We start from the raw sequence: 27870 nt of genomic DNA, 5'->3' as shown, positions 1-27870 counted from the left end.
ACTTAAAAGTAAACATTTGCACGTTGATGTGAATTCAAAAACTTAAATATCTTGCAGGAGAAACCTTGTGGGTAGGTGGTGGGGAGATGTTTTTTAATAATACTGCAAACTGAGCTCTCAGAATATTAATACTAGATTTTGGTATCTGTAGACACTCTATTTGTTTTACTTGTGTTGTTGCCCTCTTTTCCACTTCATTTTTCCTTGGTATGGCCCTCACTTTTGTTTGTTTGTTAGCAGAGGGACCAGGGACTCAATGGGCATGCAGATAGAATGCCCATGTGTAGAGGTATGTCCAGTGTGCAGTACAGTATGAGTCATGGTAAGACCAGCTCATTGCCCTGGACGCCAACTCTCTATTAGTTAAAGCAAGGCTTTGACTGTATACTAGCCAATATATACTCTGTATACTCTGCCTGGAACAAGGTTGCTTATTTTCCGTATTCCCCACCACAATCACTTCATTCCATGACCACTGATAGTAGGATACAGAGGTGCAAAATATCTGGCAAGATGCTCTGTATGAGCAGACCTCTGCATCCCCACAAAGCCCTATTGATTCAGCGAGGCTCTGTGGGAGCACAGAGGTCTGCTAGCACAGAGCGGCTTACAAGATCCTGCCTCAGCAGTTTTCTACTGTGTAAACAACCATGGTTTAATTGTGACATTGCATACAACAGACTCTGAAAGTGAGCTAGTAATGAAGATCTGTAACCTGCAGCGAGATACATAAACAGTGAAATCCAATGCAAAACTGTTAGTGTGACAATGACTATGAGTAATGAATATTGCCACAGGAGTATGATTCACATTTCTATTCTCAGTCCGGTTCCCAGTGAACACCCGAAAACGGGCATGACTGGCACTCAGTCACACCTGGTTGGCAACCTATGTTAAAAAGCCCTTGATTTGATTGAGCATATGAATGAATTAACTTCATCCCTGCATGTGGGTCCTTTAGGTCAGAGTAAAGACACATAAGTAATGTGATATGGAGAAGCTTGCACTGGCGCAATCAAGAAATTTATGGTGTGATTGGAATAATAGAAACTTGGTGGGACAGTTCACATGACTGGAGCACTGTCATGGATGGGTATAAACTGTTCAGGAAGGACAGGTAAAGGAGGAAAGGTGGAGGAGTTGCATTGTATGTAAGGGAGCTGTATGATTGCTCAGAGCTTCAGTTTGAAATTGGAGAAAAGTCTGTTGAGAGTCTTTGGTTTAAGTTTAGAGGCGAGAGCAACAAGGGTGATGTCGTGGTGGGCGTGTGCTATAGACCAGAAGGATCAGAAGGATGAGGTAGACCAGGCTTTCTTTAGACAACTAACTGAAGTCTCCAGATCAGAGGCTCTGGTTCTAGTGGGGGACTTCAATCACCCTAACATCTGCTGGGAGAGCAATACAGCAGTGCACAGACAATCCAGGAAGTTTTTGGAGAGTGTTGAGGACAACTTCCTGGTACAAGTGCTGGAGGAACTGACTATGGATCGTGCTCCTCTTGTCCTGCTGCTTACAAACAGGGAAGATTTGTAGGGCAAGTAGAAGTGGGTGGTAACCTAGGCAGCAGAGACCATGAGATGGTTGAGTTTAGGATCCTGAAAAAAGAAAGAAAGGAGAGTAGCAAAATACGGACCCTGGACTTCAGAAAAGCCGACTTAGACTCCCTTAGGGAACTGATGGACAGGATCCCCTGGGAGGCTAATATGAGGGGGCAAGGAGTCCAGGACAGCTGGCTGTATTTTAAAGAAGCCTTATTGAGGATGCAGGAATAAGCCATCCTGAAGTGCAGAAAGAATAGCAAATATGGCAGGTGACCAGTTTGGCTTAACAGTGAAATCTTTGATGAGCTTAAACTCAGAAAGGAAGCTTACAAGAAGTGGAAATTTGGACAGATGACTAGGGAGGAGTATAAAAATATTGCTAGAGCCTGCAGGGGTGTAATCAGGAAGGCCAAGCCAAATTGGAGTTGCAGCTAGCAAGGGATGTGAAGGGTAACAAGAAGGGTTTCTACAGGATTTGAAGGGTAACGAGAAAAAGGTAAAGGGAAAGTGTAGGATCCTTACTGAATGGGGTAGGCAACATAGTGACAGATGATGTGGAAAAAGCTGAAGTACTCAATGCTTTTTTTGCCTCCATCTTCCCAGACAAGGTCAGCTCCCAGACTGCTGCACTGGGCAACACAACATGCATCTGACGAAGTGGGTATTCACCCATGAAAGGTTATGCTCCCATACATCTGTTAGTCTTAAAGGTGCCACAGGACTCTCTGTTGCTTTTTACAGCATGGGGAGTAAGTGAGCAGCCCTCAGTGGTGAAAGAACAGGTTCAGGACTATTTAGAAAAGCTAGACGTGCACAAGTCCATGGGTCCAGATCCCTAATACATTCCAGGGTGCTGAGGGAATTGGCTGATGTGATTGCAGAGCCATTGGCCATTATCTTTGAAAATTCGTGGCGAACGGGGGAGGTCTTGGACAATTGGAAAAAAGGCAAATACAGTGCCCATATTTTAAAAAGGGAAGAAAGAGAACCCAGGGAACTACAGACCAGTCAGCCTAACTTCAGTCCCAGGCAAAATCATGGAGCAGGTCCTCAAGGAATCCATTTTGAAGCACTTGGAGGAGAGGAAGGTGATTGGGAACAGTCAACATGGATTTACCAAGGGCAAGTCATGCCTGACCAATCTGATTGCCTTCTATGATAAGATCTTTAACTGTCCCAGGATCCCACCTCCCCCTTGAACCTTCCCTTCTCCCATCCCTCACAGTACTGATGTGTTTTTTTGTTTGTCTCTGTTCTCCGGTTGTTGTTTTTTTAATAAAATAATTGTTTTGGTTTGAAAGCAATCTTTATTCCATTAATTGAAAGCAAACAGAGCCCTGCAAAGCAACAGGCAATTTTCTTAAACCTTCACTGTGCATTGTCTGCACCAATCACAATCACCTCCTAGCATTACAAGCACTGCACTTCTGAGCATAGCAACAAATCATAACAACAAGGTATTTGGTCCTGCCGTGAGGGCAGGGGACTGGACTCGATGACCTCTTGAGGTCCCTTCCAGTCCTAGAGTCTATGAATCTATGAATCTATAACTGGCTCTGTGGATATGGGGAAAGTGGTGGATGTGATATATCTTGACTTTGGCAAAGCTTTCGATACAGTCTCCCACAGTATTCTTGCCAGCAAGTTAAAAAAGTGTGGATTGGGTGAATGGACTATAAGGTGGATAGAAAGATGGCTAGATTTTCGGGCTCAACGGGTAGTGATCAATGACTCGATGTCTAATTGGCAGCCGGTATCAAGCACCCCGGGGTCGGTCCTGGGGATGGTTTTGATCAACATCTTTATTAATGATCTGGAAGATGGGATTAATTGCACCCTCAGCAAGTTCACAGATGACACTAAACTGCGGGGAATGGTAGATATGCTGTAGGGTAGGGATAGGGTCCAGAGTGACCTAGACAAATTGGAGGATTGGGCAAAAAGAAATTGGATGAGATTCAACAAGGACAAGTGCAGAGTCCTGTACTTGGGACGGAAGAATCCCATGCACCGCTACAGGCTGGGGACCAATGGCTAAGCAGCAGTTCTGCAGAAAAGGACCTGGGGATTACAGTGGACAGGAAGCTGGATATGAGTCAGCAGTGTGTCCTTGTTGCCAAGAAGGCCAATGGCATATGGGGCTGTATTAGTAGGAGCATTGCCAGCAGATCGAGGGAAGTGATTATTCCCCTCTATTCAGCACTGGTGAGGCCACACCTGGAGAATTGCATCCAGTTTTGTTCCCCCCACTACAGAATGGATGTGGACAAATTGGAGAGAGTCCAGCGGAGGGCAATGAAAATGATTAGAGGGCTGTGGCACATGACTTACGAGGAGAGGCTGAGGGAACTGAGGTTATGTAGTCTGCAGAAGAGAAGAGTGAGGGGGGATTTGATAGCAGCCTTCAATTACCTGAAGGGGGATTCCAAAGAGGATGGAGCTAGGCTGTTCTCAGTGGTGGCAGATGACAGAACAAGAAGCAACGGTCTCAGGTTTCAGTGGGGGAGGTCTAGGTTGGATATTAGGAAACACTATTTCACTAGGAATATCTTAAAAATATATGGATTCCCTTCGAAAGTGCTTAACATCTTCAAAGATATGTATGCCGGCAATAAGTGTTGTGTTCGCCATGAAGGACAGCAGAGTGAGTGGTTCCATGTGAGAACGGGAGTTAGACAAGGGTGCATTATTTCGCCCATTCTGTTTCTTGTGGTCATAGATTGGGTGATGCGGAAAGCCACTGAAGATAGGCCAAGAGGGATCGCATGGGGACCCTCTGGTCATATTGAAGACTGTGACTTTGCGGATGACATCGCCTTGATTTCAAGCTCTCAGACGGACCTCCAAGAGAAGACTGATAGAGTAGGTAGAGTAGCAAGGTGCGTAGGACTTAATATCCATGCCGGTAAGAGCAAAATAATGAAAGTAAAAACAGCAAGCTCGACGAAGACAGTGTTATGTGACGTAGAATTGGAGGAGGTGAACGACTTCAAATATCTAGGTAGTTACATATCGGCTGATGGTAATATTCAGAAGGAGATATCTACCAGAATCGGTCTTGCAGCAAATGCATTCTATAGACTTCAGAATATTTGGAGGTCAACCATCTTGCAAATGAAAACCAAGGTAGAGATCTACAGGTCGAACGTCCGCTCTGTGTTGCTCTATGTGGCGGAAACATGGAGGACCAACAAGAAGATAGAAAGTCGGCTTTGGGGCTTTGAAGGAAGGTGTCTTAGGCGAATTCTTAACATACATTGGCCGCAGCGTATCACCAATGTTGAAGTGAGCCGATTAACGGGCATCAACAATATAGTGGATGAAGCCAAACAACGAAGATGGAGGTGGCTGGGGCATGTGTTGAGAATGGATGCTGACAGACACCCTCGTATTGCCCTACGATGGACACCACAAGGAAGAAGGAGGAGAGGTAGACCATTGGGGACGTGGTGAAGAGGAAACGAAAGGTATGGGAATGAAGTGGGATGAAATCTGCTGTCTCGCTCAAGAACAAAATGAATGGAGGAGAGTGGTTGGCGCCTTATGCTCCACAGGGAGTGAATAAGAAGAAGAAGATTTCACTAGGAGGGTGGCGAAGCACTGGAATGGGTTACCTAGGGAGGTGGTGGAATCCCCTTTCTTAGAGGTTTTTAAGGTCAGGCTTGACAAAGCCTTGGCTGGGATGATTTAGTTGGTTTTGGTCCTGCTTTGAACAGGGGATTGGACTAGATGACCTCCTGAGGTCTTTTCCAACCCTAATATTTTATGATCCTATGCTGCTGTATGTGCTGTATCATTTCTCTGTAACTACACAAAGAACCTGTGGTGTGTTCCACGGGCATTACATTTACTACAGGGGGAAAACTGTTTCTCATATTGTTATTTTAGCCCTACTAAACCATAGCAGAAAAGTCACTTTCAAAACTGTTTAGAAGTCATACTTATAATTGAGCCCAACCCTGCGATGTGCTGACTACCCTCTAGCAGGTGATGAACTCTCTTTAGAGTCTATATTGGCAGAGTTACAGTGCCAGCAGTTACATTGCTGCTCAGAGAGTGCTGAAGGGAAACCGCTGTTGTGTGTTCACGCTGTCAGCTGCCTGCGCAATAGTGTGTTCACACTTGCAGTGGTATTTGGAGTGGTGCACTCGGGGCAGCTGTCCCACAAAGCATCTCTTCCTCTTCTGCCACTAAGAGTTGTGGGAAGGCGAAGGGGGTCACAGGGCATCCTGGGTCCTGTCCCAATTCCCCACAATGCATTGCTTCGCATCCCAGAAATCCCTGTGCTTCCATCTGCATTAGACGCCATCTTTCAACAGTTTGTGTACTGCGCGCTCTGCTTCTTCAGTCTGCAGGAATGGATCCCACACTGTTGACCAATATGCTGCTCGCTCTCACTAACACATCACAAGTGGCAGTGGAGTTATTCCTTAAAATACAAAGGCAAGAGGAGTGCAAGATTGATCTCACCCCGCATAGTAGCTATGACACGAGATTGCTTGTGGCATTCAAGGAGGTGCTGACCACAGTGGAACACCCCTTTTGGGCTCTGGAAACAAGCACTGAATGGTGGGATCACATCATCATGCATGTCTGGGATGATGAGCAGTGGCTGCAGAACTTTCGGATGAGGAAAGCCACATTTGTGGGACTGTGTGATGAGCTCACCCCAGCTCTGCGGCACAAGGACATGAGAATGAGAGCTGCCCTGTTGTTGGAGAAGCATGTGGCAATTGCACTGTGGTAGCTGGCTAGTCCAGACTTCTACCGATCGGTCACTAACCAGTTCAGCGTGGGAAAGTCGACCGTTAGACTTGTGTTTACGGAAGTGTGCAGGGCCACTAATTGCATTGTGTTGCGAAAGACTGTGACTCTGGGCAACATGTGTGACATTGTGGATGGCTTTGCACAAATGGGCTTTCCTAACTGCGGAGGGGTGATTGATGACATGCATATTCACTTTTGGCACCAGACCACCTATCTACTGAGTATATTAATCGGAAGGGGTATTTCTCTATGGTTCTCCAGGCGCCTATGGATCACCGTGGGTGTTTCACAGACATTAATGCAGGCTGGTCCGGAAAGGTGCATGATGCACACATCTTTTGGAACACTGGCCTGTTTAGGAAGCTGCAAGCAGGGACTTTCTTCCCGGACTGGAAGATCACCGTAGGGGAAGTCAAAATGCCCATTGTGATCCTGGGAGACCTTGCCTACTCTTTAATGCCGTGGCATATGAAGCCATACACAAGGAACCTTGACAGCAGCAAGGAGCGGTTCAACAACAGGCTGAGCAAGTGCAGAATGACTGTTGAGTGTGCTTTTGGCCATTTAAAGGCCCACTGGCACTGCCTATATGGGAGGCTGAACCTGGTTGATGACAATATTCCTATGCTTATAGCCGCGTGCTGTACACTTCATAATATTTGTGACGGGAAGAGTGAAAGCATCACTCAAGGCTGGACCACTGAGGCTCAGTGCCTGGAGGCTGAATTTGAACAGCCAGAGACCAGGGCTATTAGAGAGTCGCAGCATGGGGCCATAAGGATCATGGATGCCTTGAGGCAGCAATTTGAAGCTGAAAGACACTAATATTTATAGATTCATAGACTCTAGGACTGGAAGGGACCTCAAGAGGTCATCGAGTCCAGTCCCCTGCCCTCACGGCAGGACCAAATACTTTGTTGTTATGATTTGTTGCTATGCTCAGAAGTGCAGTGCTTGTAATGCTAGGAGGTGATTGTGATTGGTGCAGACAATGCACAGTGAAGGTTTAAGAAAATTGCCTGTTGCTTTGCAGGGCTCTGTTTGCTTTCAATTAATGGAATAAAGATTGCTTTCAAACCAAAACAATTATTTTATTAAAAAAACAACAACCGGAGAACAGAGACAAACAAAAAAAAACACATCAGTACTGTGAGGGATGGGAGAAGAGAAGGTCCAAGGGGGAGGTGGGATCCTGGGACAGTTAAAGATTTGTGTATGTCCAGGTATCATATGCAACTTTGTCCTTTGGAGTACAGTGCAGTGGGTACTGTACTTCAGCAGGGCTAAATTGCAGAGAGATGGATGTTGAGTGCAGTGGGTACTGGGAGTCCTGAGGGCTTGGCTGTGGCGGGGCAGGAGTGGAATGCAATGGGTACAGACTGGAGCCAGGAGGTTGATAAGTGGTGTCTGAAGGGCGCATGGGAAAGAGTTTTGCAACAGGGAGGGCAGGCACGGAGCTGCTTGGTTTGCAGTGTTAGTAGCGCCTGGATAGCGTCCGCTTGGCGCTCTATAACATTTAAGAACTGCTCCGTGGCTTCATTCTGGCATGCTGCATTCTCCTTTCGGTCCCTCTTCTTGCTGTCCTGCCACTCCTTCAATTCTTGTTTTTTGGCCGCGGAGTGCACCGTGACATCACACAGAAAGTCCTCTTTAGTTCTTTGTCGCCGCTTTCTAATTCTGAGCAGCTGTTCAGCCGGCGATAACAAAGAAGGAGGCTGCACTCCCAAGATTGTATCTGTGAAGCCAAAATGCAGCAATTTACAGAAAGCAGTATTGTTTGCAACACACAGACCTCTGATTTAAAACACAGCTACTAGTCACATACCTGTCACTAACTGGCTGACCCCGGGCAAACACACATGAGCCACAAGACCCCCAAAATGGTGAGTAGCCGCAGGGGCAGTGGAAATCAGTGTTCCAGGACCATACTGTACACTGGGAACTTGGCTCTTAGGGAGAGCCAGCACTGTAGGGGGGACCTTATAATCATTCCTCTCCCCACATTTTCCACTGGCTGTGTTCATTATGGAAGATATCTTGCTGCAGAGGGCGAGCAGGGAATCAAGGGAGGGTCTTCTCCAAAACTGCGGCTTCCATCCTGGCTCTTATGCAGCTCGCCTGTGTGCGGCAAGAGTCCCCCTGCTCCCCCAGTGACAACAGAGTAGCACAGAAAAGTTACCCTTAATGAGGCAAGAAACAAAGCAGCTCTGCTCAAGAACCTGTGGTAGTGGATTGCCCAGTATCTCCATGAGAGTTTCCTGGAGATCTCTGAGGCAGATTCCTGTGTTCCACCGCTCAGAGTAGGCATGTGGTGGTACACGCAACATACAGACACAAGCCTGCTTTCTGCAACCCTCCTGCCCCCAGCAACTCGCTTCAGTGATTCCCAGAATCAAAGCCACTTACCAGGGGCCTCCTCTCCTGTTTGTGTTTCGCCAAGATCCGACAGCTGTGACTGGCTAGCCTCTTCCAGGGTAGAGAAGAGCTCCTGGCTTAATGCATCACTGATCTCCGAGTCATCCTCTGCCTCTGGGTCCCCCTGCCCCTCCACATCCTCTTCCAAGATTTCGTCCTCCTAATTCAGTCCACTCTCAATTGGCACATGAGCCACTGAAGTATCAACAGCGGCCTTCGCAGTGGAGGTGGGGTCGCCGCCAATTATCATGTCCAGCTCTTTGTAGAACCGGCAGCTCGTGGGCGCAGCACCAGGGTGGCAGTTTGCCCCCTGTGCCTTGTGGTAGGCGTTCCGCAGCTCCTTCACTTTGACCCTGCACTGCAGTGTGTCCCGGTCATGACCCCTTTCTATCATGCATCGTGAAATCTGTCCATAGGTATCATAATTCCTTCAGCTGGAGTGCAGCTGGGACTGGACAGCCTCCTTTCCCCAAATGCTGATGAGGTCCAGCAGCTCGGCATTGTTCCAAGTGGGGGATTGCATGGTGCATGGAGCAGGCATAGTCACCTGGAAAGATGTGCTGAGACCACTGCACGCATCACCAAGCAAACAGGAAGGGGACTTTCAGAATTCCCAAGGAATTTAAGGGGTGGGGCTCACAATTGGTCACCTGAGGGCAGGGCAGTAATGTTCAAACTGATGACCAGAAAGGCAAGAAAAGGCATTGTGGAACACTTCCTGGAGGCCAGTTGCAGTGCTGTAATCAACCAGGTGTCTACACTGGCACTATGGCGCTGTAGCCCAGGCGCAGAAAGCTGTACACCTCTCATCAGGGTGATTTTTTTTTACAGCACTGCAACTGTGCAGTTTCTGCGCACTAGGTCGCTTGTCAGTGTGTACACTTCGGGAGTTACACCGCAGAAAGCTGCTTTACTGCGGAGAAACCAGTGTAAACAAGGCCTTACTCTTTACTGAAGTCACAAGCTCATTGAAGGCATGGGTGTGTATGGCAGAAACCTGAATTATTTGTACTGTAATTGGGAAGCAGGAGATAGAAATTGTCTGGATGTATTGATTGATTGATTTACTGTGCTATAATACATTCTATAAGTGTGACTCTGTTTCAAAATTATTGTAACATAAAGTAAGGCTCCAATCCTCCAAAGACTTAACTTTACATCCCTAAGTAGTTCTACTGAGTTCAGTAGGACTACGCACATGTATCAAGTTAAGTATGTGTATAAGTCTTTGCAGGATCAGGACAGAAGGGACAACATACATGCCATACTATGTCAATTGAGCATGTGAAATGCCTTTATAGTAAGTGTTACATTTCAAAATGTCTGTTTACATTTTAGATGATACTCCTCCTGAAAACACCTTTCCTTTGGCTTTTCCAGAACTAGAACAGCAACTTCAGGTAAACTTTAATTTTTATTTTTAACTGATTTAAAAACCATGTATATTAGATTTAAAAAAATTGAAACAATATATTTGTGCTGCCATAGTTAAGTTACTGTGAGTGTTTCAGTGGTGCACATCTGAGCTCTAAAAGTTTTATGGGACTGCACATTTGCATAGAGAGACAAACTATATCAATAAGGAGATTGGTTTGAATTTTCAACCCAGTGCAGGGAAATTTGGCCATTGTGGCAGTTTCAATTTGTTTTTATTTACAAATTATTTGTGTGCAAACCTTAGCAGGGCCCATCCTGCTGCCATTGGAGTGAATAGGAGTTTCACTGCTGATTCCAATGGGAGAAGGATTGTGCCGATACTTTGTAAAATGGTTTAAAGCCCATATCCAGTCCAAGGCCTGGTCTACACTAGGAGTTTATGTCGAATTTAGCAGCATTAATTCGACTTAACCGTGCACCCGTCCACACCAGGAAGCTAATTAGTTCGACCTAGAGGGGTCTTTAGTTCGAATTCTGTACTCCTCCCCAATGAGGGGAGTAGTGCTAAATTCGACATGGCTATGTGTGGACAAAAATCGACCTTAGTAGCTCCGGGAGCTATCCCACAGTGCACCACTCTGTTGACGCTCTGGACAGCAGTCCGAGCTTGGATGTTCTGACCAGCCACACAGGAAATGCCCAGGGAAAATTTGACACGCTCCGGCGCCTTGTGGATGTTCTGCAGGACCGCAGGCAGGAGGACAGAGCCCCCCTGCACTGTATCTGCAACCGCCCTCCCCCGCCACAAAGTCCCAAACCCCCCTCACCCAAAGTAACAAGAAGGAGGAGCGACAGGGGCCGTGAAAACTGTCACTGCACCCCTGCAGAGTGCACAAATACAAGAAGGCTCTCATTCCCTAAATGTTGAGAAGTCCTTCCCTTCCTGGCTCACCGAAGCCCCAATCCCAGTTTCATCCCCTAACTGTAGTTGATTATTAAAAGTAGTTTGCTGTTAATTACTATTTCCGTCAAGTTTTTCTACAGAAGACTGTCTGTGAAGGGGGGCGGGAGGGAGTTGTTAATTGCATAGGACAGTCACCTTTACCAGGGTACAGACACGGGGGCAGGATCAACAGCAGGTCACACACACAGTGCATTCAGTAGGCACCCTGGTCGGTCTGGGAGGTGTTTTCCATGTTCTGTGTGGGTGGGGGGTACATGACTTTGTGGCATGGGAGGGCGGTTACAGAACTTATGCAGCGGTCCTTGTCCCAGACCACAGAGCCACGCAGCAGGGGAATCTGTAACCGTCCTCCCCCGCCACAAGGTCACATAGCCCCCGCACACAGAGTCCCGAAAAGGAGGGATGGCAGGCTCCGTTGAAACAACCAGTCCGGCACTGCAGACCGCTCTAGGAGCAGGAGCCTATCATTCCTCGAGTGTAGAAGCGGTCTTTCCATCACTGCACACCCTACCCAGCACAGTCTGCGTCCCTGTTTCAACCCTTTAACACGAATTTATTAATAAAGAAAACGTTGTTAATTAACAATGTTCCATTAACTTTATTTTTAAACGTGTGTTGGAAGGGGGGAAACGTGGTGAACGGGGTATGTAACCGCAGAAGAAAGTCAACAGTAACTGAAGTAGGGGCAGGTTCAGCTTCTCTGTAAAGAAACTGAACAGTCACAGGTTACCCTGCTCCCTGAGGAACCTAGCTTTCAAAGCCTCCCAGATGCACAGCGCTTCCCGCTGGGCTCTTCTAATTGCACGGCTGTCTGGCTGAGCATAATCAGCAGCCAGGCGATTTGCCTCAACCTCCCATCCCGCCATAAAGGTCTCCCCCTTGCTCTCACAGAGATTGTGGAGCACACAGCAAGCAGCAATAACAATGGGGATATTGGTTTCGCTGAGATGCGAGCGAGTCAGTAAGCTCCTCCATCTCCCCTTGAGACGTCCGAAAGCACGTTGAATGATGACAGTTACCCAAGACCACCCTCGACATATTTTTCCCCCAGCATGCATTGTGGGGAAATCCCAGAATTCAAATGGGCAGTGGGGACTGCGGGAACTGTGGGATAGCTTCCCACAGTGCACTGCTTCCAGTGTCGACGCTTGCCCCGTTAGTGTGGACTCACAAAGTCAAATTAGTGTCCTTAGTGTGGACACACAAATTCGACTTTGTAAGGTCGATTCCACAAATTCGAATTAAGTTAAATCAAACTAATCTGGTAGTGTAGACATACCCCAAGATAGGCAAGATACTTCACTGAGGCTACAAAGCATTCAGTGAAGGTGGGGCAAGAAAGGACTGGTATACAAAGGTTTTTCTTGCATTTCACCCCTAAGCTTAATCTTAGGCCATCCTGGTACCAGGTCAGTCTCCAGCATAAATTAGAGCAAGGGTTCTCAACCTTTTTTCTTTCTGAGGCCCTTCCCAACATGCTAAGCTGTTTATGCTTAGCAGTTAAAAACTCCATGGCCCACCAGTGCCACAACAACTGTTTTTTTGCATATAAAAGCCAGGGCCAGAGTTAGGAGGTAGCGAGCAAGGCAATTGCCCAGGTCCCGTGCTACAGGGGGCCCCGCAAATCTATGTTGTTCAGACTTCGGCTTCAGCCCCGGGTGGCGGGGCTTTGGGCCTTGGCCTTCAGCTCCATGCAGTGGGGCTTCAGTGTTCTGCCCTGGGCCCCAGCAAGTCTAATGCCAGTCCTGCTTGGCAGACCCCCCTGAAACCTGCTTGCGGCCCCCTAGGCGGCCCTGGACTCCTGGTTGAGAACCACTGAATTAGAGTATCCTGAAGGTTACCCTAATTTATGCTGTTTGGTCAACAGCCCGCACTACAATAGTCAGTGATCACAAGGATGTAAACACCTCAGCCATGTTCCCTTTGCCTCAGCCACACTTTCGACATAGGAGCTGCTACAGTGATGGGGGAATCCTCCTGCTGCCTGCTAAGATGGCTTTAGGGCTGTAGTTTGTGATGCAAGGATAACACAAAGCAGCCCAACTCACCACGGAATCAGACCACTTCTGTGGGTCCATGGAAACTTGGAGGTTTAGGAGGCAAAGAGCTGGCTCCCTGTTCCTGGGGTCAGTGCCCCTCCACAGTAGCAGCAGAATGACGACAGTTTCATTTCTGATGGCTGCTTCAGATCATATCTTTCCGTGGAACACTCAGGCTCATGTAAATGACAGAAGGCATCCTCTGACATTTAAATGCAAAGGCAGGTGCTTTCCTTACGTAAACTGGGAAATATTTTCAAAGGAGCTATGTGGTCCAATGATGTTTCCTTAGCTGTCTTTTGTCAACTAAGGAGATGATGACAGGGAGCCACTGGTCTGGAGAAACCTCATTTTCTGTCCTTCCCACTACTCACCAAAAAGATGACAGGGGATGGGCTGGAGGATAACGGAGGCTGTCTTCACCTCCCCCTCAGAATACAGAGAACAGAGGTGGGCCTGTGGGATTTGTAGGGAAGGTAAGAGGAATGGGCCCAGAATAGAGAATTCTGGTGTAAAGCTTGGTGGAGTGTATGATGGTATGTTAGCCCTTTTTCAGTCTGCTGATCTTCCTGCTGGCTCAGAAGGCTGTGGATATTTTCTGCAGCATATAGCCCTAATTTGATTGAGCTAGTAGTTTTTAATGGCTAGAGCACTGAATGGGAAACCTGGGTGCTATTCCCAGCTATGCAGTGACTTCCTGTGTGACCCTGGACAAGTCACTTCACTCTCTGTGCATCTGTTTATCGTGTGTAAAATGGAAATAGTGATGTTTACTTTTCTATGTAAAACACACTGAGATCTCTGGATGAAGAGTGCTATGTATGACTATCTTTGCTGCTTGTGATATTTAAAAACAAAGTTACCCAGATAATCTGTTATTGCTACTTTACATCCAAAGTGACTATTTTTTAAATTTTTAAATTTTTAAAAAATTGTTTACAGTGTTGGTCCCAGGATGTTAGAGAGACAAAATGGATGAGGTCATATTTTTTATTGGACCAAATTCTGCAGGTGAAAGAGACAAAACCCATGGGTGAACACTTTTCACAAAACGATCCTATCTGACCTCTCAGTCCTCATCTGCAAAGGAAACCTGCACAACACCTTCAAAAGATGAGCTTGGAAACTTAAATTCATAAGACTGTGTCACCAGATCCCCTCACCACAGGTGGCACCTCCTCCTGGCTACTCTGGGAATTAGCTCTTTCCCAGTCCAAGGCCCCCTTTGGCTACTCACTGCACACCCTGCTGCCACTCCCTTGCTCTTTCTGCGACTCAAGGTGCTCCTTCTTTGTGACTTGGCCCTCCAGCCAGGTCCCTATGCATGTTTCCCCCTTCTGAGGTATCAAACTCGGTTCCTTACCAGCAGTCTTAACCAGCCTTCGCATTCACTGCCCCGATGATGCCACTTCCACAGTGGCTGGTAGACCACCTGGGACCACCCTCTACTCTAGATTCCAGCTCAGGACCCTCTAGTCAGCAGCCAAGGTTTGCACCATCCTGAACCTTGCTTCCTTTTTGCCTGAGCCTTTCATACTCTTTCTGGCTCTGATACCCACCTGAACCCCCCAGGTTTGCCAGCCCAATCTTTCTCCTCTCAGGGAGTAACTGAAGGCTAATTTCTATAGCTCCAAACACACACCCCTTTCTCCCAGGGAGTGACTACAGACTACTTCCCTGCAGCCTGTCTCTGCTATCAGCTCTCTGGCTTTGTAGAACCCCATTCCTGTTCCTACACAGATGATCTTCCCTTAATTAGGGCTTTCCTCTCAGCCTTAGTTCCCCCAGTTTGCAGCCTAATTAATTGGCCCCTCTGGTCTACATTAACCCCTTCAGGGCAAGTGTTAAAAACACACCCTATCACACCCTGCAAGACACTAAAAATCTCAGTGAAGACACTGGATTTATGGCTGATTACAACAATCTGTAATCCACTAACCTTCCTTTGTCATACGACTGCACAGGTGTTAACTGCCCACTTCATCTTGCAACATGTTAACTGTTTATGCTTAGCTGTAGGTTCCACCTTGTATTTAGCTGTGAAATTCTGGGCACCTCTCCCAGACCTGAAGAACAGCTCTGTGTAAACTCACAAACTTGTCTCTTTCACCAACAGAAGTTGGTTCAATAAAAGATATTACCTCACCCACCTTGTGTCTCTCTGTTTTTATTAAGACTTTTACAACCCACTTTTAGTACATATAATACACTCTCTAAATGTATACTTTTACAATAGACTGAAACTGCTCCTCTGGAAGCATTTAAGTCTGTTGGATAAATAATAGCCTTTTACAGAAAAGGAGCTTTGTCGGTCATCTATAGGCAGAGATTCGGCAGAGGTGAAGATCCAGATCCAGAATAAATATTTCTAGATGACTAATTGCAAATATTTAGTGCTTTATAGCCATTCTTACAACAGAGCACTTTTGATAATTGAAAGTTAACTGCTTTTTCTGAAAAATGGAACTCTTCACTCCAGTATTCTGATCTACTTAGTGAAAGCACAGCAAGAACTTTGTTCTAAAAATACATTTTTGAAAGTTCCATTTTCCATTACTCTGCAATGGAAAAATTCCAAGGAGTATTACTTGCTTTGTATTAAACAAAACAAACTGCGGCACAGCTCTGATGGGCTGCATCAAGAAGACATTATAGGTGGGCCTCTAGGGCCCACTAGCCTCAGAAAGTTCAGTGTGTACTAACTACACAGCAGGCTAAACTATCTAAGTAGAAAAGTTGAATCATTCTGACATATTACAATTAATGAAATAAATAAATCCGTATGCAGAAATTACCAGGCTGCTCAACTAAAGCAGAGCTGATATAAATAAAGCTCCCTGTTCTTCCACTTTCTTCAGCATGTTGTCCTTGGCCCCAATTCAGCAAAACACTTAAACATGTGCTAAGTACCACTGAAGTCAGGTGCTTCCTGAATAAGGATGGACTTAAGTACATGCTTAAGTGTTTTTTCTGAATCGGAGTCTTGGGTCCAGTCCTGTTTCCGTCACATTGGACTCATGCAGTCTGTGGGAGAGAGGACATGCTTTCTGTATTTGGGAGTTTACTGTGAGGAAGTAAAAACCTCTCTCCCTCCCACCAAAGACTGTTTCTTCTGAGGGGGCTTTCTTGCTTAATAGTGCTATGAGAGGTGACTGCACTGCCTGAAATCCCATTTTTTGAACTAAAAAATATGCACCATGTTTAGACATCTACTCAACACCTAATGCGTGAAATGGATATTTAGATTGCTGACTACAGATGAACGTGTCCAACTTTAGACACCCAAGTCATTGGACCCTGTACTATGTCTCTCCAGTCTCTGCTCCTGATATGTTTTGCTCCATCTGTCTCCTCCTCTCTCATTTATGCTTTCCACTTCTGTTGGGTGTTTCTGTTTTCCCCAGAACAGGGAAGAATGTAGTCATGGAAAATTGTTCTTATAAAAATAATGAAACTCCCTTCCATGGCCTTACATGAAATCATGAACTTGATTCTCAGCAGCACTGGTTTTATGCAGTATAACTCTGTTGAAATCAATAGTTAGTTTAGCATAAAATTGATGTAACAGAAAGATTTGCCTCATTTATGAAGTCACAGGTAAATTTAAGTCAGATTTTATTGGGAAAGTAATGAGAATGTTCAGTGCTATAAAAAGAGAAGTTTGTTATGTAAGAACAGAAGAATGGCCCTACTGGTTCAGACCTATGGTCCATTTAGCCCAGTGTACTGTCTTTAGGCCAGTGCCAAAGGCATCAGAGGGAACAAACAGAACAGCACAATTATCAAATGATCCATCCCCTGTTGTCCAGTCCCAGCATCTGGCACTTAGATGTATAGGGATACCCAGAGCATGTTGCATCCTGACCATTTTGGCTAATAGCCATTGATGGACCTATCCTCCAGGAACTTATCTAATTCATTTTTTAACTCAGTTTTACTGTTAGTCTTCACAACATCCCCTGGCAACAAGTTCCACAGGTTTACTGTGTGTTGTGTGAAGAAATACTTCCTTATGTTTGTTTTAAACCTGCTGCCTATTAATTTCGTATGTTATGTGGAGGGGTAAATAACAGTTCCTTATTCACTTTCTCCACACCATTCATGATTTTATAGACCTGTATCATATTCCCCCTTAGTTGTCTCTTTTCTAAGATGAACAGTCCCAGTCTTTTTAAACTCTCCTCATATGGAAGCTGTTCCATACCCCTAATCATTTTTGTTGCCCTTCTCTGTACCTTTTTAAATTTCTATATATATTTTTGAGATAGAGTAACCAGAAATGCATGCAGTATTTGAGGTGGGGATGTACCACGGATTTATGTAGTGGCATTATGATATTTTCTGTCTTGTTATCCATCCCTTTCCTAATGGTTCCTAACATTGTTAGCTTTTTTGACAGCTGCTGCACATTAAGCAGATGTTTTCAGAGAATTGTCCACAATTATTCCAATATCTCTTTTTGAGTGGTAACAGCTAATTTAGAACCCATCATTTTGTATATATATTTAGGATTATGTTTCCAATGTGCATTACTTTGCACTTATCAACATTGAATTTCATGTGTCATTTTGTTGCTCAGTCTTTCAGGTTTTGTGAGATTCCTTGGTATGTAACATACAAAGTTAGTAGCCAATCCTGTCTGCTCTCAGCCTTCATAATGACACTTAAAATTGTAGTGACCATGAGTAAAGATGTACAAATTATTTTGCAAAGGTGTAAAAAGTACATTATAATTTTAAATATTCACTTAATTCTAAAAGTGCCTTAATATCCTATATTTGCACTTAATAGTCCATGAACTTATCCATTTGTGCTGTAGTAATAACATTATAATGTTAGCATTTATAAGACATCTATACCAACAGTATTGGGGCACCGTACCAGGACTAGAAAAGAACCAACTCTCTCCAGAGGAGATCCAAAGTCTCTCCGCTTCCTCCTGAGCGTGGTAGTACATTTCTAGACCAATCATCTGACCCATCCTATTACTTTAGAGGAAGATTATTTGGTGGATCATGGTTGCACAGTGGAAGCTAGTTACCGCTTACCTGGTCATCAGTTTGGTACATAGTGGTTGCTGTTGTTACGGAGGTATGTTGCAGGGCATTGTGATCAATGTGGCAAATGCACAAGAGGTCATTACTGGGCTTCCCAAACTATGCAGGATGTGTAGAGTGAACCCAAATATCCATTCTCTCCCTCCGCATCAAGCCCAGAGGTACATCTGACAAAAAGGGCTATCATGGTGTTGCCAGCTTAATGGATCATAGCGTATGTCTATACTGGAGCTGGTAGTCTAATTTCCAGCTGAGGTAGACATACTTGCACTAGCTCTGATTGAGCTAGTGCACTAAAAATAGTAGACGCTACAGTGGTGAGGGTGGCAGGCAGTGCCGTAACAAGGGCAAGACGAGTGAGGCACTTGCCTCAGGCGCAAAAAGTCGAGGGGCACAGAAAGTGGTGGAGGAAAAAAAAAAGCCGCTGGCACAGAGATATTTATAACCCGGGTGATCTGCCCCGGCCCCACCTGCCGCCCCCCTGCTGCATCTCCCCCGAGTGTCCCCCGGCCCCGACTTGCTTCCCCCTGCCCCTTCCTGGACCCAGAGCAGAATGGCTCCATGTTGCCTCCCTGCAGCAACTGCTGCCGCAGGGACCTAGTGCCCCCAACTCACAGCCAGTGCAGACTGACTGTGAGCCTGCCCTTCCCCCTCAGACCCTTTCATTTTCCAGTGGGACCCTCCAGCAGCACAGCCCCCCGCCCCGCCCGCAGTTACTGCTCCTGCCCCATGCTGGGCAAGGAGGCAGCCCCATCCCTCACCCCCAGTGAGGCTACAGTCAGGGGCAACAGCAGGGGAGGAAGTGCACGCAGCACCCCCCGGCACCCACCATGGGGGAGGCGATGGAGATTCCTGGACTTGAGAGGGGCCCTAGGGATCACATGCAGTGATGACTGTGGTGGGGGAGAGTGTGTTGCTGGGGGGGGGCAGGAAAGGGGGGCTCCTCCCCCAGAGCTCATTGCTGCGGCAGGGAAAGGACTGGGATGAGTCCTTCTGTCCCCTGTCCCAGAGCAGCCTGCCTGCACCCCAAACTCATCCCCAGCTCTGCCCCACCCCAGAGCCCTCACCCCCAGTCAGAGCTTTCACCCCCACTGCATCCTCAACACTCTGTCTGAGCCATGAGCCCCTCCAGCACCACAAACCCCTAATCCCCAGTCCCAGACAGAGCCCTCATCTCCCTGCACTCCAGCCCTCTGCCTTAGGCATGAGACCCACCAGCACCTCAAACCCCTTGTCTCCAGGCCCAACCAGAGCCCTCATTCCCCCCACACCCTGACCCTCTGCCCAAGCCCTGAGCCCCTCCAGCACCCCAAACACCTCATCCCCAGTCCCAGATAGAGCCCTCACCCCCCACGCCCCTCCCACACCCCAAACCTCCCATTGACAGCCCCAGATGGAGCCCTCACCCCGACTCTCACCCTGAGCCCCCCCACACTCCAAACCACTCATCTATACCCACAGCCCTCACCCATGCACCCCATCCCTCTGCACCCCTCCCATTCTCAGACTCCCTCCCAGAACCTGCACCCCATCCCAGCCCCAAACTCCCTCCCAGAGCCTTCATCCCATTCCCCTGCCCCAGCCTAGGGCCTGCACCCCAGACCTTCTCCCTCACCCATACTCCCTCCTAGAGCCTTGGGCATGTGCGGGAGTGGAGTTTGGGCGGGGGCGGGTTCTGGGCACCACCAAAATTTCTACAAACCTGCCACCCCTGATCCTGCCCTGCAAACCTGAACTCCCAGCATTCTCAGGATACATGCTGATCCCTAGTGGCCACTGCTGATATCCAGCACCTCCCGCCTCTCTTAACCTGTGAGCCCCTCTCTGGATTGGAACTGGACTGGAACCAAAGACCATCTCGGAAGCAACATTACCAGCCCAAGCAGTCAAAAATCATGAGTTGACCCCCCAAAATCACAGGCTCTAACACCGCCCCTTCATTCATTCTTCGGCGGCAATTTGGAGGCAGGCCCTTCCCTCCAAGAGGGACTGAGGGACCCACCGCCGAATTGCTGCCGAAGAGCCGGCCCTGGGGGAGGGCGCAATTTTATATTCTTGCCTCGGGTACAAAAATACCTAGTTACGGCTCTGGCGGCAGGACAGCTAGTCACCGCAAGTATGGTCCCATTCATCACCCTACGTACTTAGCCCATCCCGCTGCAGCTACACTTCTATTTTTAGCATACTAGCTTGAACAGAGCTATATCTATCCAAGCTGGAACTACACCTCCAGCTCCAGTGTAGTCATATCCAGGTTAGCTGATCTCTATATGTGTACACAGGCAGGCCAGACACAGTGTATGATGCAAACATTTTTATAAACTCCAGTTTTTTCGGGAGCGGACACATCTCTGCCACTGCTATCCAACAAAATTTATATTAATGGAATCTTCGTCCCCACATTTATTCTCGGTGAGCCTGTGTATCCACTGCTTCCCTGAATTAAGAAGCTATATCCCAACTCTCTGTTGTCAACTCTCGTGATTTTATCATGAGTCTCACAATATTTGGTGTTTTTCTTTAAGACCCAGCTCCTGGAGTTATGAGAAGCTCAGCATTTTTTTTTTTATGAAAGTTTCTAGCCCTCATGGTTGCAGAGAAAAGCTTGAAAACATGACCTGAGTGCACCTAAAGGCCCTCAAACAGAAGGTAAATAAAAAGAATCCAAATGTTTTATTTTATTATTATTATTAATCTCATGTTTTAAAGCCAATCTCATGATTTTTGAACACTTGGGTTTGGCAGTGCGACCAGCTACCCAAACTAGGACAATTCAACTACAAACTTGGTGGGTGTAGGATGGTGATGCACTGTAGATTTGAAAGGTTAAGTGCAAAGGGGCAGGTGACAATGGCAAAGAATCACGGAACATCTACATTAGAATAAGAAAAACAGTATAATCCCAAAAGATTCTCTCTTCTTTGCTAAGGAGCTTCTTCCTAGACTCTTCCTCTAGGCTGTCCTGCCTGGCTTCCTGCTACACTGAAAGAAACAGTGCACATATCCTCACACAGAAGGACTGATGACATGCAGTTACAGTACAGAATCTCCAAATGTCTGGCAGTTGCATTCTGTATAATGTTTGTGCAAGCCTGACCGAGTGTTCAGTAAATTATGGAGGCTTTAGGTCTTGCCGCAAATTAGGCACAGCTGGACAGAAAACAACGTCACCTGAACCGATGACTTTAGTCAGTGCTGCTGGTATTAGCTCGGTGAACCAAATGAGAGTTGCTGTGGGCACATATTTTGCTAGTGCAAGGGAATGAGGTTGGATGATGCTGAAATAAAAAGGATTAAATGTTGGCAACTGCTGCTATTAAATAAAACTATGTTTCCTTTGTGGCAGCGTGTTTGTTTGTTTTTTTTAAAAAAATCTTTTGTTACAGATATGCTTTTATATATTAATTGTATGGCATAGTGAAATGATACGGTATTGAGAATAAACTAAAGTATGCCTGTTGGACTCAACACAAATCCTGTAAATCAGATTGATTAAGAAGTCTAATATGCAGGCCAGACACAACCAGTGGCCAGTGCAACCTAACAAAACATTACCAAAAAAATGCACAGACTTTAAGGACAAGAAATGCATGTTCTGGGAATTCCCATTCTCTTTTTCCCTGCTCTTTAGTAGGTTGGATTGCTGTGGAAATTCATTGTTGGGAGCCAACAGGACACTAATAATTACATGTCATTGTTCTGTGAAGGTGGGATGATATATGCTGAACCACTGCAATGGCTTCTTTGAGATAATGGTGCTTGTGGCCTTTGTTCTTGCATTTGTTCTTTCAGGACTTGCCTCTGCAGACTCATTTCTTGGTGGTGACAGATTTATTCCCTCATTAATTCTCTGTCCGCTTGCCTAAATCAAAAATACATTCTTCTTTCTGCAAGTAAACATTCTAGCATAATCGCCTTACCATGCTCCTCTGCAGGTCAAAAAAGAGAACTTTTCTTGTCTTCCCATTTTGTTACCCAAAATGTGATGCCAGATGCCCAGCACCTCTCCTGCCCAGTGATGGATTTGGTGCAGTAGTGGCTGGTAAGCCAGTGGGCTAATGAATCAGCCTGTGCACTAAAGTACACTCTCCAGCTACAGGATTCCAGTCCTTTCTTCAGAGGTTCTCTTTTATTTCTTCAAAATAACACAAGTTCTGTATACCAAACTATCTTTTCCTCCCCTTGACTCAGGTTCCTCTGGAAGATTTTATTTACTCCCCCTGCAGGATCACACTTCACAGGCCCTCTGTCTGGGAGTTAAGGCGAGTCTCCCTGCTTCTGCAGGCTATCTGCCTGAGAGTCATACATAAACCCATTTCTTTCCCCTGACCCAGGGACTCCTGCAAGAGCCTCCCTACTCTGTGTAGCTTTCTGGTTCAACTGAGCTACTTTTAGGCTTTTTTGTGAGGACCAGGTGATCAAGTTTTCACCTCATCCATAGCCTCACAGCATCAGCTGTGAGGCAGCTGATTTATCACAGAGGGGCTGGATCTAACTCCCTTTAAGGAGCCAGCCAGCCTACGACATGATCACTGAAATAAAATGAGAAAGTTAGCACATTAAGTAGTGGCACATCCAGTCCTCAAAATAGCAAGAAATATGATACAGTGTTGATTTCAAATTCCAATTTCTTCTTACAGAGCACTTTGTTTTGGTGATTCTAAGTTGCAAAGACACAAGACAACACCGCCCCAAAAAGAAAGTGGGAAACAAAGTTTGGGGTGGGGGACAAATGGTGGAGTGTCGTTCAAGGAGACTAACAAAGATTACTTATTGCAGACAAACAGGAGCCTTGACAGACCCTCAGGGCCCAACAAGGGAAAGGAAGGCCCTGTTCAAGAAAGTTTTAGGCAAAAGTGCTAAGTTTGCTTATTCTCAGTCATGGATGATAGCTGAGAACATACTGTGAAGCTAGAGAGGCATAGTGAACATCTATGGGGACACCCGGACTTTTTCACCAAATTTGATTGCCGAGCTAGAGCACTTAGAGATTATTCCAGAGCAAATTATGGCTCATATAAACTCTCTCTGCTAAATTGAACATTCTGGTTGACAGCCAGGGAGTTGGACAAAGCATTATACCTCCCATTTTATCTGTGGTTGATAGCAGTTCGCTATCAAATAATAAGTCTGCCTGTATTTCATATAGAGCTGGTAGAATTATTTTTCATGAATGATGTAGAAACTTTTTGCAAATACCTTTCCTTGAAATTTCAAATTCTCAAGCAATTTCAGTTACTCAGTAAGCTTGTCAAAAATAGAAAAAATAAAAAGGTTTTGATGGAATTTCGAAAATTCTCAACCAGCTTTAGTTGCATGCCAGTTTAGTTTCATTAATTAAAAAAGGCAGAATGAAATGTGACTGCCCCTGGATAATAGAAGATTGCTAAATAGGTCCCCAAGCCCAGCATGTGTATCAGCAGATACAATGTAATGTACATGCTGTCCAATATGTAGCTTATTGCAATAAAATTCTCCTAGTTTGACATTGTCCATATTTCAGTGCACAGTGACTAGATGCAAAGTATGGAAAACAAATAAAAAGTCAAGCAGAAAAGGTACTCTTGGGAATAATGTTGTGTTGGGAGGGAGATGGAGATGATAACAAGCCTTCTCTATGTTCTGTGGACCCTCAAATTAAAAAATTTAATATTCTCTCTCAAATGCAGCTTTAAAAATAAATCAAGCATTATTAGTAACGGCTTTTCTTAAGTCCTCAGATGGTCACAAAATGAGATCAAACTAGCTAGAGATCTAAAGGGTAGCAAGAAAACATTCTACAAATACATTAGAAGCAAGAGGAAGACCATGGACAGGGTAGGCCCGTTACTCAATGAGGTGGGGAAAATAAAAACAGAAAATGTGGAAATGGCAGAGGTGCTTAATGACTTCATTGTTTCGGTTTTCACCAAGAACGTTGCTGGTGATTGGTCTCTAACATAGTGAATATCAGTGAAAATGAGGTAGGATCAGAAGAGGCAAAAATAGGGAAAGAACAAGTTAAAAATTACTTGGACAAATTTGATGTCTTCAAGTCACTGTGGTCTGATGAAATGCATCCTAGAATACTCTAGGAACTGACTGAGGAGATATCTGAGCCATTAGCGATTAGCTTTGAAAAGTCATGGAAGATGGGAGACATTCCAGAAGACTGGAAAAGGGCAAATATAATGCCCATCTATAAAAAGGGAAATAAGGACAAGCCAGGGAATTACAGACCAGTCAGCTTAATTTCTGTACCTCGGAAGATAATGGAGCAAATAATTAAGCAATCAGTTTGCAAACATCTAAAAGATAATAAGGTGATAAGTAACAGTCAGCATAGATTTGTCAAAAACAACGTGTCAAACCAACCTGATAGCTTTCTTTGATCGGATAACAAGCATTGTGGATAGGGGGAAATGGTTAGGGTGACCAGACATCCCAATAAAATCGAGACCATCCCGATAAAATTGGTAGGTTGTCCCGCGACCCGAGCGATCTTTGGTCGGGATGCAATTTGTCACGATATTTTGCTCTGACGGCAGCACTGGTTTTTTTTTGTTTGTTTGGTTTTTTGGCTCCACCGGCAGCACTCGGGTTTTTTGGGTTTTTTTCCCTCTGCCTGCGGACTCCTCCTCCCCCCATGTGTCCTGATATTTTCTTCATCTCATCTGGTCACCCTAGGAAATGGTAGACATGGTATATCTTGACTTTAGTAAAGCTTTTGATACTGTCTTGCATGACCTTCTCATAAACAAACTAGGGAAATGCAACCTAGATGGAGTTCTTATAAGGTGGGTGAAAAAAGTGTTTGGAAAACTGTTCCCAGAGAGTAGTTATCTGTGATTCACAGCCCTGCTGGAAGGGCATAACAAGAGGGGTCCCACAGGGATCAGTTCTGGGTCCGGTTCTGTTCAATATCTTCATCAATGATTAAGGGCTTGTCTACACTGGCACTTTACAGTGCTGCAACTTTCTCGTTCAGGGGTGTGAAAAAACACCCCCCCTGAGTACTGCAAGTTTCAGCGCTATAAAGTGCCAGTGTAGATGGTGCACCAGTGCTGGGAACCATGCTCCCAGCGCTGGTAGCTATACCCCTCATGGAGGTGGGTTTTCTCTCCCCCAGCGCTATGTTGTGACTACACAAGCCACATTAAAGCGCTGCCATGGCAGCACTTTAATGTTGCCAGTGAAGACATGGCCTTAGATAATGGCATAGAGAGTACACTTATAAATTTTGCGGACAATACCAAGCTGAAAGGGGTTGCAAGTGCTTTGGAAGATAGAATTAAAATTCAAAACGATCTGGACAAACTGGAGAAATGGTCTAAAGCAAATAGGATGAAATTAGATAAGGACAAATGCAAAGTACTCCACTTAGGAAGAAACAATCAGTTGCACACATACAACATGGGAAATGACTGGCTAGGAAGGAGCACTGCAGAAAGGGATCTGCGGGTCATAGTGGACCACAAGCTAAATATGAGTCAATAGTGTAACCCTGTTGCAAAAAAAGCAAACATCCTTCTGGGATGTATTAGCAGCAGTATTGTAAGCAAGACACGAGAAGTAAATCTTCTGCTCTACTCCGTGCTAATTAGGCCTCAACTGCAGTATTGTGTCCAGTTCTGGGCGCCGCATTTCAGGAAGGATGTGGACAAATTGGAGAGAATCTAGAGAAGAGCAACAAAAATGATTAAAGGTCTAGAAAACATGACCTATGAGGGAAGATTGAAAAAAATATGTTTACTCTGGAAAAGATAAGCCTGAGAGGGAACATAAGTTTTCAAGTGTGTAAAAGGTTGTTTCAAGGAGGAAGAAGAAAAATTGTTTTTCTTAACCTCTAAAGATAGGACAAGAAGCAATAAGCTTAAATTGCAGCAAGGGTGGTTTAGGTTGCGCATTAGGAAAAACTTTCTGTCAGGGTGGTTAAGCACTGGAATAAATTGCCTAGGGAGGTTGTGGAATCTCCATCACTGGAGATTTTTAAGAGCACGTTAGACAAATACCTGTCAAGAGTGGTCTAGATAATACTTAGTCTTGCCACGAGTGCAGGGGACTGGACTAGATGACCCCTTAAGGTCCCTTCCAGCTCTATGATTCTGTGGTGGACTCAGAGCTGGGCTTGCCCTAAATCTTATTAGGCTTTCTGCGAACATCAAAACATGAGCCTTCACACCTTGAACAAGAGACTCCACGGAAGGAAAGGGAATGGGCCCAAAGTCACAGGATCCAGAGCTTGCCTCTTGGTTCTGAGGACTGAAAAAAAATGTTATTTTTGTATTTTGTTTTATCATTGACTGATCATGGTTTTTGAAATGCTACAAAGCAATAGGAAAGCTTATTTACATGGGGGGAAATGGTTTATACAATTATTGTTTTTTTTTAAATTTCTATAGTGAAAAGCTCCTAGATGTTTGAGTTGGAAGGGACCTCTTGTGATTGAGATGTGTAAACAATATGTTGTCTGATGAATTGTTTAGGATTTTTGCTGGGGTTTAGCTGTGAATATGTTTTATGGAGTTAACTTGTCATTTTAAGAAAAAAGCAACACTGAAGAGGAAACAATGAGGGAAGCAGGTTTGAGAGTCAGCAACTGGTTCTAAGTGAGAAATAGCTACAAAGTGACTAGATAATTTTTAGCTCTCTAAATGTATCTTTTGAGTGGGAAGCTGTAATGTGGAAACTGAATGCTCCTTTAATTTTGGAATTGTTGTAAACTGGGTAGATTTGAAGAAGCTAAACTTTTTCCTTTAAGGACCATAGTTTAGGGGCTTTCTCACTGAGTACTTTTAAAAGATTTTGTTGTGATAAACTTGTGTGCTGGTTATTCTGGTGGATAGCAGAGATTGTGCTTTGGATCACCCTGGCATTCCTAGAATAGAACACTGCAACTTCTATATTTTTGTCTTGTTAAATTTACACTGATTATTTGGGTGGATATACAGATGGTGCTGTAGCTCACCCACAGTGAAATATAATTAAAACCCCTTTCCCAGGAAACATCACTGCCACCCACCAATATAACAAATAGGAAACCTGATTGGATCCAGTAGGTGCCAGATGGCTTTAGGAGAAAATGGGGTGTATATACAGGGGTAGGCCCTTCCTCCACTGGATGCTCCATTGCTTGGTGGCCAGCTAGAGAGCTGTGAGCTTATTGGCTCTTGCTTCCTACAATCATTTATTTAAATCCTGGCCTGAGATTTATCAGGCCTCTGATCCAATTTTTAGTTGAACCCAACCTGTCTCCTTATATTTATATAATATAAGAATTGTGTTTTTTTAAGTTGCTGAGGGTCTGGCTGATCACCTGTTCAAGGGGTCAGGAAGGAATTTTTCCCATTAGGGCCAAATTAGCTGAGGCCTAGTGGGTTTTTAACCTTCCTTCTAGCATGATGGAGACATGGTTGGGTTAAATAGGTATAAGATTTAGGAATTTAATGTGAGGAATTCAAAGAGTGTTAGTTCATCCCAATTTGCAGCAGTTGTGTCCAGATAAGAGAGATGGGATTTCACTGGTGGATCCCAGGTCTATGGACTAAGGAATACCTGAAGTTGTTGCAGACCGGGGTACCTCTTTGGTACCTTGTGTCCCCTTCATACTGTGAATTGTAGGGGATTCAGCAGAGCAAAGTGAATCTTTGGGGTATGCAGTGGAGAGTCTACCCTGAGTTATGAGCTCTGTGATAGATGCCCTTTAAACACCGCGATGGACGCTCCTGAAA

The 27870-nt window shown here is 45.4% G+C and overlaps 1 protein-coding gene across 11 annotated transcripts in view; it reads left to right on the top strand.

Moving 5' to 3' along the window:
* MAP3K7CL (MAP3K7 C-terminal like) overlaps positions 1 to 27870 on the top strand; it is an 80604-nt gene that overhangs the window by 35012 nt on the left and 17722 nt on the right. For 10 of the 11 annotated variants that reach the window (XM_039520267.1, XM_039520358.1, XM_039520324.1 and 7 more), the window contains one exon: positions 10062 to 10123. In XM_039520267.1, the coding sequence (XP_039376201.1) occupies positions 10062 to 10123 (62 nt within the window). Of the gene's footprint in view, positions 1 to 10061; positions 10124 to 20685; positions 20743 to 27870 lie in introns of those variants that run through there. The other variant, XM_039520365.1, reaches the window with a different exon arrangement.

This window comes from Mauremys reevesii, linkage group 1 (genome assembly GCF_016161935.1).
Source record: "Mauremys reevesii isolate NIE-2019 linkage group 1, ASM1616193v1, whole genome shotgun sequence".
Classification (NCBI taxonomy): domain Eukaryota; kingdom Metazoa; phylum Chordata; order Testudines; family Geoemydidae; genus Mauremys; species Mauremys reevesii.
The sequence above is the reverse complement of the archived record's forward strand: the minus strand, read 5'-3'. Positions and strand labels throughout refer to the sequence as shown.